The sequence below is a fragment of the Monodelphis domestica genome, chromosome 2 (genome assembly GCF_027887165.1).
Source record: "Monodelphis domestica isolate mMonDom1 chromosome 2, mMonDom1.pri, whole genome shotgun sequence".
In the NCBI taxonomy this organism is placed as follows: Eukaryota; Metazoa; Chordata; class Mammalia; order Didelphimorphia; family Didelphidae; genus Monodelphis; species Monodelphis domestica.
The window spans coordinates 533569667-533587302 of NC_077228.1; the positions used below are offsets into that span (position 1 = coordinate 533569667).

General features: G+C 42.7%; 1 protein-coding gene across 6 annotated transcripts in view; it reads right to left on the bottom strand.

Moving 5' to 3' along the window:
* Window positions 1–16988, bottom strand: part of LOC107651152 (zinc finger protein 665-like) — a 70670-nt gene extending 53682 nt beyond the window's left edge. For 3 of the 6 annotated variants that reach the window (XM_056814403.1, XM_056814402.1, XM_056814398.1), the window contains exons 1-3: window positions 16630–16988; window positions 11410–11486; window positions 9861–9987 (exon numbers count right to left, since the gene is read on the bottom strand). In XM_056814403.1, coding sequence (XP_056670381.1) covers window positions 9861–9987; window positions 11410–11486; window positions 16630–16966 — 541 coding nt within the window. In that variant the 5' untranslated portion in view covers window positions 16967–16988. Of the gene's footprint in view, window positions 1–9860; window positions 9988–11409; window positions 11487–12213; window positions 12442–16629 lie in introns of all 6 variants that reach the window. The other 3 variants (XM_056814401.1, XM_056814400.1, XM_056814399.1) reach the window with 3 other exon arrangements.
* Between the last annotated feature and the right edge of the window lie 648 nt (window positions 16989–17636).

Here is a 17636-nt window from a genome sequence, read left to right on the forward strand (position 1 = left end):
TTAGGCCCAAAGGCCCAGGTGGAAAGAATCAGTCCTTAACTCACGTGACCAATCTGAAGGAAAGCTGTCTGCGGGCATCAGCTCCCTCCAAGCTCCTAACACCAACTCTCATCTCGCTCTCTCCACAGGAAGTGAGCGAATTCCAGAGGCTGTTCCCTACCTCACTTCCTGTGTCTCACAAAATGCCAATGGTTGGCTCTAGCTTGGCTTAGGACAGCCCAGGTGGGCAGTTAGTTATTTCTGATTTGTCATTGACTAGGCCTGGGTTGGCCAGGGCTGCCCTGGGCTGGCCAGGGCTGCCCATGGCTGGCCTATCCTTTTCTCATTATTTCCTTTTTCTCTCTCTCTCTCTCTTTCTTAATTCCTCATTTGTATTAATTAAAATCTCTATAAAACCCAGCTGACTTGGGTATATTGAATAATTGGGAATTTTCCCCTGGCGATGACTTATATATTGATTTAAAACAAGACACTGTCTTGAAACCATATTTTTTGCAGTCACAATTTACTCATCCACTCTTTTATCTACAACAATTTAAGTCTTCCACTATTTTAATCACTACAGTTTATGGCCTCCAGCTATTTTAATTCTTACACTTGCCATTTATCAATTGGAGAATGGCTTGATTTTTTGTACAATTGATTTAGCTCTTTATAAATCTGAGTAATTAGACCTTTGTCAGAGGTTTTTGTTATAAAAATTGTTTCCCAATTTGTTGGTTCCCTTCTAATTTTGGTTACATTGGTTTTGGTTGTATAAAACCTTTTTAATTTGATGTAATCAAAATTATTTATTTTATATTTCATGACTCTTTCTAGGTCTTGTTTGGTTTTAAAGTCTTTTCCTTCCCAAAGATCTGACATGTATTCTATTCTGTGTTCACCTAATTTACTTATAGTTTCCTTCTTTATATTCAACTCATTCTCCCATTCTGAGTTTTTCTTGGTGTAGGGTGTTAGTTGTTGATTCAAACCTACTCTCTCCCATACTGTCTCTTCCAGTTTTCGTCAAATAGTGGGATTTTGTCCCAGAAACTGGGGTCTTTGGGATTGACATACACTGGCTTTCTGAGTTCACTTACTCCAAGTCTATTCCATTGATCCTCCTTTCTGTCTCTTAGCCAGTTCCAAATTGTTTTGATGACTGCTGCTTTATAATATAGGTTGAGATCTGGGACTGCAAGGTGACCTTCCTTTGTATTTTTTTCATTATTTCCCTGGATATCCTTGATCCTTTGTTCTTCCAAATGAAATGTGTTATGGTTTTTTCTAAATCAGTAAAAAAAAAAGTTTTTTGGAAGTTCAATGGGTATGGCACTAAATAGATAAGTTTGGGTAGGATGGTTATCTTTATTATATTGGCTCATCCTACCCATGAGCAGTTAATGTTTTTCCAATTGCTCGGGTCTAGTTTTAGTTGTGTGGAGAGTGTTTTGTAGTTGTGTTCATATGGAGGGAGATAGATTCCTAAGTATTTTATTTTTTCTATGGTGATTTTGAATGGGATCTCTCTTTCTATTCTTGCTACTGAGATGTGTTGGAAATATATACAAATGCTGATGACTTAAGTGGGTTTATTTTGTATACTTTGCTAAAGTTGTTGATTATTTTGACTAGCTTCTTTTATGGTTGATTCTCTTGGATTCTTTAAGTAGACCATCCTATCATCTGCAAGAGGAATAACTTGATCTTTTCCTTGCCAATTTCAACACCTTCAATTTCTTTTTCTTCTCTAATTGCTACTGCTAGTGTTTCTAATACAATGTTAAAGTACAGCTGGAAGCCTTAAACAGAAGAGCAGACCATACTGAAAAGGAAAACCAGTCCTTAAAGAACAGAATTAAGCAACTGGAAGACAATGATCTTGCAAAACAGCAAGAATTAATAAAGCAAAGTCAAAAAATTAATGAATTAGAAGAAAACATAAAATATCTCACTGACAAGGTGACAGACCAGGAAAACAGAGGAGAGACAATTTGAGAATTATTGTTCTACCTGAAAAACCAGAGATTAACAAAAACTTTGATGCCATACTACAAGAAATCATCGAAGACAACTGCTCTGATGTTCTCAAATGAGAAAGCAAAATAGAAATCAAAAGAATTCATAGAACACCCTCTATACTAAATCCCCAAAAGACAACCCCCATGAATGTAATTGCCAAATTCAAGAGCTTCCAAGCTAAGGAGAAAATCTTATAAAAAGCTAGGAAAAAATAACAAACTTCATATACAAAGGAGCTCCAATAAGTATCACACAAGAACTAGCAGCAGCCATGCTACAAAATCACAAACTCTGGAACACAATATTCAGTAAGGCAAGAGAACTGGGTCTTCAGCAAAGATTCAGCTACCCATCAAAACTGACTTGATACTTCCAGGGGATAGCATGGGCATTCGACAAAATAGAAGATTTCCCAGTATTTGTAAAGAAAAGACCAGAATTCAGTGGAAAGAATGACATCCAAACACAAAGAGCAAGAGAAACATGAAAAAGTAATATGAAAGAATGGGAAAAGGAGAAAAGTGCTCCCCCCCCTCCTTTTATTCAAACTCTCTTCTATAAGAGCCATAATTAGATCAAATTATATGTACTAACAATTGGGGAAATGTATGTATAACTTTCAAAAATTGTAAGCATAAATAGAGTAATCAGAAGAGGCACTCATAGGGAAAGATTGGGGCACTAACATGATTTGGAGGGGGAAAAAAACAAAAATAAAGAAAAAGGGAGTGGGAATCAATGATGGTATTAAGATATACTTGAAGATATAGAAATAAATTAAACAGAACAATCGTCACAGAAAGATACATATGGTAAGGGGAGGGGAAGAATTCTCTTATAAGAAGGAGAGGAAAAGAAAGCTAAATGGTATTACTTAAACCTTACGCTCAGTGAAATCAACTCTGAGAGGGAAGAGCATCTAGATACATTGGCATCTTGAATTCTATCTTATCCAACAGGGTAAGGGAGAAGGGAAAACTAAGGGGGGTAGGGGGGAGGGAACACAAAAACTGAGGGAAGGAGAGGGGGGAGGGGAAGGGAAGAAAAAGGGAGGGGCTAGAAAGGGAAGCACAACAAGGGAGGGGACTAGGGGTACTGATTTAAAGTAAACCACTGGTTTAAAAGGTAACAGCAAAAGAAGAAAGGTCAGAATTAGGGGAGGATACCAAAATTCTGGGGAATTCACAAATGACAATCATAACATTGAACGTGAATGGGATGAACTCACCCATAAAACATAGACAAATAGCAGAATGGATTAGAATACAAAACCCATCCATATGTTGTCTTTAGGAAACACACATGAGGCAGGTAGATACTCGCAAGGTCAAAATTAAAGGTAAGAGTAAGACCTATTGGGCCTTGTTAAAGACAAAAGAGTGGTTTTCTTAAACTGTGACTGTGAAAATATGGTTTAAAGACTGTGAATTGGCAAAACTGCAAAGATAAATTTTAATGTCTTGGTTTTATATTAAAAAATAAAGTGATCGCCATGGGAAAAATTCCCAAAATATGAAATACCCAAGTCAGCTGGGTTTTATGGAGATTTTAATTAATACAAATAAAGGAATTAAGAAAAAGGAGAGTATAAGAGAAATATAGTATGAAGGGCCAAGGCCAACATGGCCTAGGCCTGAGCATTAAGAGAGACTAGTCAATCTTTTATCACTCACCACAAGATCCTTCCAAGCAAAACGCTAGTGTTCAGAGAGACCCAGCTACTCCAACTAGTCCCAGCTCCAACTCAGCTACCAAAGCTGAATTCAACTCCAGAGCCCTCCAACTCCTTCCTTTTAAAGAAAATTTTCTCCTATGTCACCTCCCCTAAATTTCTATATCTACCAATCACAGTAGCCGTTTTCCAAAGGAATGACCATTCTTAATTCATACTTGAGTAGGCTGAAACTTTTGAGTAAATTCACACCTGAGTAGACTAATCTTGTCCTTTGCAAGTTGCCTTGATTAATTTGATCTGCATAGGTACTTAGCACCCTTTTGTATTACATTTAAAAATAAACCTAGCTGAAGGGTTCTTCACTTTAAGTATGGGTTGAGGACTTTTCATTGTTCAATCAGGAGTTTACAACTTTATCTTCCCCTAAATTATGCCTAAGTATGGGTGGAGTAATGTTAGAGTTCCTACATACATTCCTGACCAAAGTCCCTTCATTGTTTTAAAATGGGGAATAGTCCTAACCAAATGTTCTAAAGTAGAGTCTGGGAATTTTTAAGATTCACAGGTCTGAGAAATTTTAAGATTCACAGCCTCAACTGATAGAAAAAAGGCAGGAGTTGCAATCATGATATCTGACAAACCCAAAGCAAAAATAGACCTGATTAAAAGGGATAGGGAAGGTAGGGACACTAATTCATTGCTGCTGGAGTTTTGAATTGATCCATCGATTCTGGAGGCCAATTTGGAACTATACCCAAAGGGCGATAAAAGACTGTATGCCCTTTGATCCAGCCATAGCACTGCCGGGTTTGTACCCCAAAGAGATAATAAGGAAAAAGACTTGTACAAGAACATTCATAGCTGCGCTCTTTGTGGTGGCCAAAAATTGGAAAATGAGGGGATGCCCTTCAACTGAGGAATGGCTGAACAAATTGTGGTATATGTTGGTGATGAAATACTATTGTGTTAAAAGGAATAATAAAGTGAAGGAATTCCATGGAGTCTGGAACAACCTCCAGGAAGTGATGCAGAGAGAAAGGAGCAGAACCAGGAAATGGTTATACACAGAGACTGATACACTGTGGTACAATTGAAGGTAATGGACTTCTCCATTAGGGACAATGCAGTGTCCCTGAACAATCTGCAGGGATCTAAAAAACACTATCCACAAGCAGAGGATAAACTGTGGGAGTAAAAACACCGAAGAAAAGCAACTGTTTGACTACAGGGGTGGAGGGGATATGACTGAGGAGACTCTAAATGAACACTCTAATGCAAATACCAACAACACGGAAATGGGTTTGAGTCAAGAACACATCTGATACCCAGTGGAATCAAGCGTCAGCTATGGGAGAGGTGGGGGGGGACGGGGAAAAAGAAAATGATTTTTGTATCCAATGAATAATAGTTGGAAATGACCAAATAAAATAATGTTTAAAATTAAAAAAAAAAGATTCACAGCCTCAACTGACAGAAAGAAGGCACAAGTTGCAATCATGATATCTGACAAAGCCAAAGCAAAAATAGACCTGATTAAAAGGGATAGGGAAGGTAAATACATCCTGATAAAACGGCGTATAGATGAGGAAATATCACTAATCAACATGTATGCACCAAATGGTATAGCACCCAAATTTCTAATGGAGAAACTAGGAGAATTGAAGGAGGAAATCGACAATAAAACTATACTAGTGGGAGATCTGAACCAACCACGAACAAATTTAGATAAATCAAATTAAAAAATAAATTAAAAACAGGTAAAAGACGTGAATGAAATCCTGGCTGCACTTTCACTCAGGCCCTAACTGGTCAAGGTGGAGGAGATGGTTTCCTCCCCATTTCCAAGTGCCACTCAAAGATCTCACTCTGCCTCCATCACTTGCTAATTTCTCCTCCTCTGAAATTCATTCAATACAAAACTACCATCCAGGCTAAGCTTTGGCAGCTCTTTCTCTATTGACCTCTGGGCCCTCCCTCTCCTTCCTCAATGAGTTCAGTGCCTACCTAGATCAGTCTTTCTCTCCTGCCCATTCAAGAACACACAAAGGTCAGATGCCTTGTAACCACACCTGGGCCGAGAGCTAGATGGGGTATTTAACCTGGTTGTAAAGGCTACTGGCCCTCTTTTCTACTTCCGCTTCGGATCAGACGTGTCTCTAATGATGTGAGTGAAATTGAATTGGGCCTCTCGGCCCACCTAGCACATGCCTTTCTTACTTGTATTTTCTTTATATTTTAATCTTCAATAAACCTCTAAAAATATAATACTCCTTGCAGAGAGAAACTAATTTCTACCTGCATCAGTTCCCCCTAAATTTTAATCTTTACAGTTTGGCAACTACTTCGGGAAAATGAAATATCTCAATCTTCTGATTCTTTTCTCTACTAAGTTCAGCTTTTAATAGCTACTGCCTAGAAAATTTTTTTTAAGCCACATTTCTTCAAGATGCTTTTTTGGAAAACCAACTTGACGAGCTCCTGCCGGCAGCCCTCCTCTTCGGACTTTCTTGAATCAATATCAATCACCTGGTAACAGCCCTTCCAGCCCAGCTACTGTTGCCTGTAATCTGAACCTGTTTGATATCCCTTTCCTGATCCCGGCCCTGCCCACCACCTCTGACTGTTCCAGCTCCTGGCCCTGCTTTCCTGTCTCCGCACCAGACCGATTTGCTGTTTGATCCAGATCGAGAACACCTGGTGACATGCCGGCCCAACAAACCCTAGCCTTAGAGCAGATCACTCATCACCCAAGACTAGCTGGTAAAAAACTGGGGTATTGGCCACATGGCGGATCATAGGAGGAGAGAATAAATGGGAAAGAAGAAAGTTTTTTTTTTTCCAAGTGAGAACTTAAAAGCATGGCTATTTTTACAAGGATATATTTTAATTGCATTGATCCCTTAATTGACTTCAGCGGCGTGTCAGAAAAAAGAATCAGCTCTGTACAACCTTTTAGCTAACTTTAGGGAGGCAGCTAAGTGCCTCAGGGGACTGAGAGCCAGGCCTAGAGGCGGGAGGTCTTTCCTTGGAATCGGGTCTGAAACACTTCATGGCCCTGTGGCCCTGAGCTGATCACTTGGAACCCATTGCTTACCCCTTTTCAATTTGCCTTCCGACAATAGGCATCTAAATGGATAACAAACCCAAGGAACTTTAAAGACAGGAGGTTATATATTTTAAGGCATTTCAATGGACTCTGATGGTTTATAAAAATCTCTGTATTCTATTGCATTTTACTGATTGCTTTGTTTAAAGTTTAACTTTGTAATTTTACATTCATATATTACTGCATTCAATATTATTCTGTTGCACTGAATCATTTTAATGTACTGAGTTTTAACTACTGTTAATTTCTGTTGCTTTTCCCCTATAAGGATATTGAACAAATATCATTGTAATTAAGCCCATATATGAAAAAACAGCTTTAGTATTTTTGACTTTGTAAATTGTCACATAGAGGATAGATGGACTTCGTCAGAACTGGTTACACTTGCTATAACAACCTTTGGAAAATTTAATGTGCTAAATATCGCAACTGATTTTAAGGGTTTTTTAAGGATTTTGGAATTTTTTTTAACAATCTCTGGTCATTTTTGCCTGCCCCTAACACGAGGTGTATGACCCATTCTAGTAGCTGAAGTGAAATACAATTATAATCCCCAATCTTCCTGCATTTCTACATATGTGAATGGAAGTTGGGGCAGTTAATCTCAAGGAATTTCTATCCCTAAAAAGCCTCCAAAAAAGGAGCACCTTTCAGCTCACTACTTAACTTCCACCACAATATCTAGATTTCTTGATGACGTTCTAAATCCACAATGAGTTTTACTTTGTTTAAAAATATGTTTAAATACCAAGGTTGAAAGATTTGCTACGTTTGTAAAAACTTGTAACAAATATTCATCGGTTCATAGGTTTTAAAACAAAATGCCATACAGCAACTTATGTGAAATACGATAGTGTGTTTGTTTGCTATTGTAATTAATTGCGCTATTGAGAATTTCCGGGATTTTGATAACTACATATTTGGACTACTGTTCTTTAACAATGAAAAATGTAACCTTGCTCAATTCATTTGCTTGTACTCACGGTGGATCATGGCTAGATATGAAGACGAAATGGATCTCATTCTTGGTGGTATAGATTTATTTTTCTTTTACTTGGAGTTTTTACACATAAGACTTTGATTGTCTATATTTTCATCCAGAAAATTTTCTTTCTTATTTGGATTTTTCTGATATCTTTTTAATTTCTCTTGCCAATTGATTCAAAAACCTCATACCTCAGCAATGCATCCCTAAGTGTTCCTGTATTTTTCAATCACCCACAACACGGGGAAATGTAAAAAATATTATTATTTTAAATTGCAAACTTTAAATTCCTTTTAAGAAGAATTTTACGTAAAGAAAGATACGACCTCTCTGAATCCAGAAACTGAAATGTTGGAGAAGACATAATGAAGATGCAACCAGATCACAAGCTACACACACAAAAAAAATCCGATTGAACTTTGGGTGTAGTTGATTGAACATTTATTTGTATGTATACCTTCATGCCAAAGCGAACTGCCCCGTAACTGGCCTTTTGTCAATGTGTCCAGAAATTATTATTGATTTTGTTCTTTTTATTCTCTTATCCTTGAATTATTGTAATCCTTAAATTGATTATGTTTTCATGATCCTTTGGAAAAAAATTATTTTTTTTTTCAAATGATCACACAAGGTAATGTAAAAATGGAGATTTGAACCCTGGACTCCATTCCCCAAAAGTCCTTGCTCACTTCCCAAAATGCCTTTTAACCTCACCTGGGCCGAGGTTATATATATATAAAATACTCCTTGCAGAGAGAAACTAATATCTACCTGCATCAGTTCCTCCTAAATTTTAATCTTTACAATTTCTCCCTTCACCTGTCTTATATAATGAGGGGGCCGTTCTCCTGAACAAAGCTGACTGCTCCATGTGCACAAGAGATTCCATTACGTCCTCAGTTCTGCTGCACACTGTCCACTTATCTTCAGTCATTGCTTCTCCACTGTCTACATTGCCACATCTCCCTTATTTGTGAAGACCCACCAGTCTCTGATACTGCTGTCCCCTCCCTCTCCACTTCTGTGGCTAACCTCCCGGAGGAGCCCCCCCAGAACACATGCCTCCAACTCCTTCCCTCTCATTCTCTCCTTAACCCACTTCAGGCTGGATTCCAAACTCATCATTCAATGGAAAGTGCTCTCTCTAAACTCACTGATGATGTCTCAACAGCCAATTCCAATGGCTTTTTTCAAACATCGTCTAGAACCTCAACAGCCTTTAACACTGTCAATCACCCTCTCTTCCTGCGCTTTCTCTTCCCTAAGTGCCTCTCTACTCAGTGACACTCCTCTATCCTGATTCTCCTCTTACCAAGATGATGACTCCTTCTCAGTAACCAGAGGTTCCAGAGAAGAGAAGGCACATGAGGAAAGGAGTCAGAGGAGCTCAAATCATATAAAGCAATGACCTCTTTCCCAGAAACACAAAACAGAAACATTTTGCCTACTGGCCATAAAGGATTTGGGATTGTTGGAAAAGAATTTCTCTTTCCATTTTGTTGTCTTTTATTTAAATGGCATAACTCAATGATCTGAAGGTCGAACACCACTGAGTAATTCAGGTATACACAAGACCTCAGAGAAAGAAAATTAAGGAACCAACAAGACAGGAAATTTATTGTATAGGCATTGGCCCCCTAGGCGGCCCAGGCAAATTAAGAAATTATAGATGGTTACTGAGATGTGATGTGTGAGAACTAGTGGGTGGAGAAAATAGCTTATAAATGGAAGACTAAGAGGTCTTTGGAGTCTTCTGGTTGGAGCATGGAACCGGGAGGAACTCTTGTCATTGCTCAGCTTCAATACATCATGGTCACCAATAGATTAGAAAGCTAAGTAACTTTCTACCTCTTTCCTACATTTCCCTCTCGTTACTACTACTACTACTATGATTTAATAAAATTATAAAGATACTAGCAATCTCATAATTTAATTTTAATTATTACAGGGCTCTCCCTATAGGATATGTGGCCTTAAGTGTTCTTATCTAATAAGACCATATTTATTTAGCCTTTTCTTAGCCTACAGCAAATGAGGTTGCAAAAATTCCAACATACTGACACTGATTCACAGGGCATTGTTCTGCTTACCTATGGAGACCAGGTTCTCATAGTTCTCCAACATCACATTCCTGTGCAGGGCCCTCTGGGCAGGATCCAGGTGTCTCCACTCTTCCCAGGTGAACTCCACAGCCACATCCTTGAATGTCAAAGATTCCTGAATGGAACACATTCCTGCTTAATCAGGACAACTCCTCTAAAAATATTTCTTCATTATCCACATGCTCTCTGCCTCACTTAATACTGAACTCAGGAGCCAGTGTATAAGTTCCTGAGTTTTTCCCAACAATGAACCCCCAAAATATCATGTCATTTCAGTCTATATAGAAAATCCAAAGATCAATTTAGTAAGACACGTTTTTAGCAGTATAGCCTCAAGAAGACTGCATTCCATCCTTATCTATCCTTCCATCATAAGAGGTTTAAAGGAAAAGTGGGTTTAAGTCCTTAAACTTAAGACCAAGATATGATCTAGCCATGTTTTGTATTTACTACAGAGCTAATGAATTTGACATTCCTATTCAGGTTTTGTGACTAAATTGTGATAAATTAATTATTGCCAAAATATGTAAGAATAACTGCTATAATGTAGACTCATAGGACTTAAGGAATCCTTAGAGAGGGCAAATGAGCACAAAAGATTGTTTGAGGGAATGGAAATTTGTTTCTGGATTACTGGTGAGTAGAATCTCTCTGAGCTGAAATGGGTGAGACTTGTCTTTTAAGGAAAAAAAAGGCTTCTGGGATTTAATGGTGACAAAGTACACAAAGGACAGAGAATGTCCTGGGATGGTCACAGAGGCATATTCTGGGCTCACCTAGGAATGCACCTTTTCTGACCATAAGACTGTCCAACTATGATCCTTCACAAGCAATATGAAACTGATTCCCACTGAATCCCCTGATGAGGATACAGTTGCATGAAGATTCCTCATGTACAGTAGAAGACGTGGGGAATGAAGGAGGTCAGAACAACCTCCCTCTGGGGGCCAGGGGTAAACTCTTGCCCAAGTCAGCATAACAGTTCCAGCAGCTAAGCAGAGAGTCCCTGTATTGTCAACCCCTCAGCTAGCTGCAACTGCCAAATCATGACATCCTATTATTAAACATTTCATGCTAGCCCCCAATACTATAAGCATGCTAGCACCCAATACTATAATCATGAACTAAGCATGAAATTTCATCATGGCAACACCACACAGCATCAAGGGATAATTTCTGTTTTTCCAGCATTTTCTTTCTCATTTCCATTTCATTCTTTTTTAAACCCTTACCTTCCATCTTGGAGTCAATACTGTGTATTGGTTCCAAGGCAGAAGAGTGGGAAGGGCGAGGCAATGGGGGTTGAGTGAATTACCCAGGGTCACATGGCTGAGAAGTGTCTGAGGCAACATTTGAACCTAGGACCTCCCATCTCTAGGCCTGCCTCACATCCACTGAGCTACTCAATCTACTGAGGCTTGGGTCCCAACATGAATTTGAGTGAACACAATTTGAGTGAAGACAGGAAAGAAATGTTAGGAAAGAGAGGCTAAGGAAGGAGACAGGACAAAGGAGAAAGAGAGTAACAGGATCTTACCTGAAACCTGGCAGCCAGGCCTCCAGAAGTCCCTCCTTCCTTCTCCTCTATCTTGCTGACTTCGGGAAGAGCTATATCTGGAGAAACACAGCGGGATAAGGAGATGTCCTAGGTTAGGCCAACCTTGCTTTGTGGCTCCTAGACAAAGCTCTCACAAGCATCCTCACTCCCTAAGCCCATATGCATCCACCTTGACAGATCACCCCTCTACCAAATTCTCTAACCCTGGCTGATCTCACAATCCCAGCTGGAGAAAGCCATGACCATGTGTTTTGTCTAGGGTCCAATAGCCCTCACCACTGCCCCTAGTAACCCTTTGTTTCACCTTTCCTGACACCTGCTCCAGCTAAGGACCCTGGAATGCCCCCATTTTCAATTAGTGCTATGTGTGGGTGAGAGAAAAAGGCTGGCTCTATTCCCTGGCTTTCCTCAAAGGAGGTACTAGCCTCTGGAGGGGCCCCTCACCTGGGAGGAGGCCTCTGGGCTAAAACCTCTGTTAATTGACCCTCAGGCCCTCCAATTGGGGCTTCTGGAGCCTTGCCAAAGTAAAGCCAGGGCTTAAGCAATAGGAAAGCTCATTAATTTAATTTCTTACTCTACCTTCTTTCTCCTTCCTCTAACTTCACTTTCCCTACATTTTATGAATGAATTGCTAAAATTCATTGTAAATGATTTTTGTTTATTTTTAACCCTTTTATTTTTAGCTCTTACATTCTGGCCATTACACTCCCCAGAGGGAAGGGATAAAAGTTCTCTCACACTGGGAAAATTCCATTCCCCCACTGATGACCCTGGAATTCTCACCCTCCTCCTGACGTGTCAAGACCACGTCTCCCATGCTTGCCCATCCTTTGTGTTTTCTCATTACTCTGACTTCATTCATGTCCTTTCTGCCCAGCTGCGAGAAGGACTGGCTTCACTACTGCCCTGGAGCTGGATGAAAGGTTGCAGAGCAGGGATACTCTCCTGGGTTGTACTCCTTTCCTTGGGGGGAAATCCTACACCACCTTCTCCTTGCACTAAAGCTGAGGCCTGAAAAATGATAATCATGTTACTTAGGGATCTGGGGACCAGATTCTTATTCCCAGCTGGGAACTGACCCTCTCTCTGAGGGCTGGGCTCCTGAGGACTCTGCTAGGAGCCACTGAGGCCAGAGAAAGGATGGAGATCGCAGGACCACCATGAAATCACAATCACAATATTGGAAATCAGAAGCTGGACATTGTGAACCTTAAAAATTCTCAGACCCTACTTCATAAGGTTTGGTTAAGACCATTCCCCATTTGGGCAGTGAAGGTACTTGGCCCGGAATGTGGGAACTCTACTCCACCCCTACTTGGGCAAGCCCTAGGGGAAGATAAAGTTGTAAACTCCTTGCTAAACAAAAGTGCTTTAACCCATATTTATAGTAAGACATAAGTTCTTAACCTGTGCCTATTTTTAGATCTAATACAAAAGAATGCTAAGTACCTATAAAGGTCAGGCAAACAAAATCACAAAATCAATTCACAATTGTAAGGACAATTTTAGGGTTGTGACCTAAAGTAAATTAATTTGGTTACCAAGGAATAACCCAAATAAAATACCCAAGTCAGTTTGGAAATTTATGGTGATTTAATCAATTTGGAGGGAGGAAATGGAGGAGAAGAGAGAGTGAAAGGTATAGGATTTCTCCTGCCAGGCCTGTGCCAGGGGGAGTTCAAATTCCTTCAACACAAGAACTTTGAAGATTAAAGGCTTTCTCTAAGAGGATACTACCAATCACATCTACCAATCACTGTCCATGTCTTCCCTGTGCCAATGGTGGCTCTAGCTTAACCCAGGACCGCCCAGAGGTCTGTGGCTTTGCACATGTCTGTTGAAGGTCATATTCTCAAATAATTAAATCTTGATCCTTTGCTGCAGCCCTTCCTAAATCCTGTTACCCTGAGCAGGGTGGAGATTGGAAATTGTATTTTCCAAGACCTGGTTTTGTCATTCCAAGTATCTCTATTGTATCAATTCTAAAATCAATCATGACTCAAAGAACTTCCTGTTCTATGCTTAAGCATAGGTCAAAGCCCTTTCCATTGTTCAGCAAAAGGTTTCTGTCCTAAAGTAATCTTAAGAAGGGAGGAGGAAGAACCTCCCATGTCAATGGGGTTCACATTCCAATAGAGTTCCCAGGATCATTAGGAAATTCCCTACAAGCATGAAACCTTCCAATGGTGAAATTTCCAACATTCACAAGTCTAAGAAATTTTAAGGTTTACAGAAGGATGCCTTTTGCAAGCATGCAATGACTCCAAAACTTAGCTTAAAACAAAAAGAGATTTATTAATTTAGAAAGTAATGACGAGAGTGGCCAGGAGGATAGCAAGGTGGAACAGCAAGATGGGGAGCAGGTCTCTGGGAGGACAGCATGAAAGGAAAGGCTATTCCCCCAGACGACATCAGTTCTGGCGATTTTATACATTTTTCACAACAGTTAGTTACTCAGCCATGAGGTGGGGTAATCATACTGGGGTCTACCTGAGGACATAAAGATTCCTTAGTTTTAGGGAACAAACAGATGTCTGATAGGATTGAGATGTGGTCTGAAGGTGCATCTTTCAGTCCATCTAGAGGACGATCAAAGGAAGATAGTCATCTCAGGACCCTAGAGGGGTTATTGGGTGTTTTTAGGCTCAGAGTCAGGAAAAAACAAGGGAGTTCCCCTGATAATAGTTTGCCTGGGTTTCTGGGGTACAGTGCCCATGTCAACAACAGTAGCCCAACAGGAGTGGCAGAGGCAGCTCTCATCTGACCCCAAAAGGGCCTGAGCTCTCCAAGCAGAAACACCCCCAAAACATAAAATATTATGCATGGGCAGATGGGGCAGCAGGACGTGCAAAGTCAGGGGGTTCCCACATTCTTCTTGGGGCATGAGGGCCTCCCAGAAAAGGTGGTGGGAAAATAGGTGAGAAGCAGAGGCCAAGAAAACACCTTCTACCCAAGAGGCCTACTAGATCATCCTGTCACATACCTGAGACTTCACCCTTACACACGCATGCACAAATGGCACCCCAAGGAACCCTACAGCATGCAATATGGACTAACTCATATGAAACCCACCAACAATTAATCCATGAACCAAAAAGCATTTCTTGGCCACCTACTCCACGCCGGACCCCATGCTGGGCACAGGGGGAGAAAAGACAAAAGACAAGGAAGGAGCTCAGGGGCCAGGAGGGAGACAAGATGTGCCACAGGTCTGTGCCAAACAGATTTAAGGCAACAGTTATGAGGGAACACTTCTGCTTGGTGTTGAAAGACTCTAAGGATCCCGGAGGCAGGAGGACAGAGAGGGCATGCCAGGCACAGGGCACAGCCAGGGCAAATGCACAGAGACTGCAGGAGCTGAAGTGCAAAGGCTGGTCATCCTATATCTGGAGAGGAAGAAGGGAAAGGTGGAGGAAGGGAGGTTTGAGTCCAACTGGGAAGGGCTTTAGCTGCTAACACTTGAGCCGATTTATGCTTCCTGGAGGGAGCAGGGAATCAGTGGACTTTCTGGAGTGGGAGAGTGCCATAAAGCCTTTGGCTGGTTGTGTGCCTCAGAGGTGGTAAAGTCTTGGGAAAAGGAGGCCCATGAGGGTCCTGAAGCACAGGAGTAAGGGATTAGGTGTGTAGGGGAAGAAGGGGACAGAAATGAGACCAATGGTGGACACAGAAGGCAAGACCTGCCCAGTGCATAAAGGTGAAGGGGAAAGAGATGGAGGCACTGACCGGCATTCCAAAGCTGCCCACATGACTGTCTGAAGTTCAGAAGAGGATTTTATAAAGAGATTGTGAGACTGAGAGGGAAAGGGGTCCTCTGAGGTGTCTAGTGGCAACCCCTGATTTTACAGATCAGGAAACTGAGTCCCAGGATGTGAACCCAGAACCTCCACCTCCAGAGTCAGGGCTCCATAGCGTGGCACAGGATGGAGCTGAGCAGAGCAAAGGGTGGAACCATCAACCTGCAGAGTATGAAAAAAGACTGAGATTTACCTCGAGGGACAGAAAAGATGGAGGAAGGAGATGCCAGGTCCAGTCACTGAGGGGGTAGGAGGGGATGATGGTTCAGAAATGGAGGCTGAGCAGGAGCAAATGGACACAAAGCCACCCAAGGAGAGACAGTGGTCAAGGGTGTCCATGTGAGCGACAGTGCCAATATGGCCGACCAGTAATTGGGAAGGGCTGGGGAAAGTGCCACAACAGGTGGTAACAAGAGAGGGGAGAAAGAGAGAGAGACAGAGACAGAGACAGAGAGACAGAGAGAGACAGAGACAGAGAAAGTGAAAGGCAGAGAGACAGAGAGACAGACACGAAGGGAGAGAAGGAAGGAGAGGAAGGAAGGGCATGTGGGATGTAGGAGGCAGGAAAAGGAGAGGACAGTCTGGTATCCAGTCACTGTGACCATCAGTGGACAGAGGGAGGCCCGAAGGGCTGGTGGAGGCTTGGAATGACTAGACAGATCTGGGCATGTGTGAGGGTACCAGGAGTTGGGGAAGGTGGAAGCTCTGAGATGGGGCACAAGTGTGGGCAGGGTGGCAGGGGAGACAGAGGGAAGGAGAACACACACTCCTTCTGCACAGGGTACTGAGTGCAGGGTCAGGAGTTAGGGAGATCCGAGTTCAAATGCAGCCTCATATAGTTACTGGCTTCTGTGACCCTGGGCAAATTACTTAACTCTATTTGCTTCAGTTTCCCCTTTAGCTGGAGAAAGAAATGGCCGGATGCTTCATTATGTTTGCAAGAAAACCCTAAACAGGGTCATGAAGAGTGAGAAGAGACAGAAAAACCACTGAACAAGAGAAAGCTCCACTTCCCAGGGCTATGGAGGAAGCACCTACTACTGTGCCCGGCACATAGAAGGGAAAGAGGCGGCTGGAAGGAAGTGAGAGGGACTTGGGTGGGGAGAGGTCACGCTACCACATTACCGGGGGTGGGAGAGGTCACGGGACAGCCTGGTCCTACGTCGGGTCTTCAGGGGAGCCCGGAGGGGCTTCCGTAGAGTGAGGACAGACAAAGGCTCAAGGATACAGTTCTTCCTGGGAAGGAGAGGGGAACTCGGCCCCTCGTGGTAGGGTGAGCACAACACCCTTCGCACGCGTGTGCACCCTCTCAACCCCCCCCCCCCAGCACACACGGAACCCAACCCACACCCACCCACGCGTTTCCCTTTGCTTTCCCCACCCCAACCCGCCTTCCCAGACTCACCCCGGAATCTATAGTGAAGAGGGGGAAGGGGAAGCCAACTGTGTTGCGCCTGTGCACTGCGATCCTCACCCCACGACTGACACGCCGGTGGGCATTCCTGTCCTCCCTCTCTCACGGACCCTGCAAGCTTCCCTAGCACTGAGGAGACAGAGCCCAGAGCTGGAATACGCATGTGCACTCCTCCCGGAATCTCGCTCACGTGACTCTGCCAGCTTCCTTTTAGGGCAGGGCCACAGCAGGCTAGATGGACAGCCAGATGAAGCACTCCCATAATGCACCGCCCTTGTGACCAGACTTCAGCGGGCATTCTGGGAAACAGTCTGAGTCCCGCCTCCATTTCCCCGCCCACCTTCAGCCCCCTTCAGGCACCGCGGTGCCTTTCCCGTCCGCTCCTCCCCTTCCTTCTTGGCAAGGGAACGAAGGCTTTGTCCTGTCCCAGTTATCTCTAGCTTAGATTCTCTGGCTTTGATTAAGAAGGTTAAGGACGGATGTAACTGACTGGCCAAATCAAGATCCTGTCCGGCCTCAGGCCTCAGTTTCCTCCTCTGTAAAAAAGGCAGGTTCGGCTTGGTGACCACAAGCATCCCTGAGCCTTCAGGCTGTCGCCTCACGTTCTGGCCTGAGAGTCTGAACGGGAAGGATGGAGTGACAGCCAGCGAGACCCTTGGATTGTTGCACAGGACCCGTGTCCCGGCCCCTCTTCAACCCTTCGGGTCCTCACCCGCTCTAACCCCTGTAGACCCGGCTCCTGCCCGGTCTCTCTGGCAGAGCAGCAGAGGCACCCAACATCACAAGTACAAGGGGGTTCCCACAGACTCCCACGGAGAAGGACCCTTCCCCGCCGGCTCCCTTGGGCAGAGGCTGTTCCCTACCTCACTTCCTGTGTCTCCTGTGACTTGCTATGGGGGAGCACTATCATTCAGAAGTGGTTTTCCATAGACAGCTGGCTCATCTTTGATATTCATACACTCTTGTGGTCTTCTGGTTGACAACTTTTTCAAATGGAG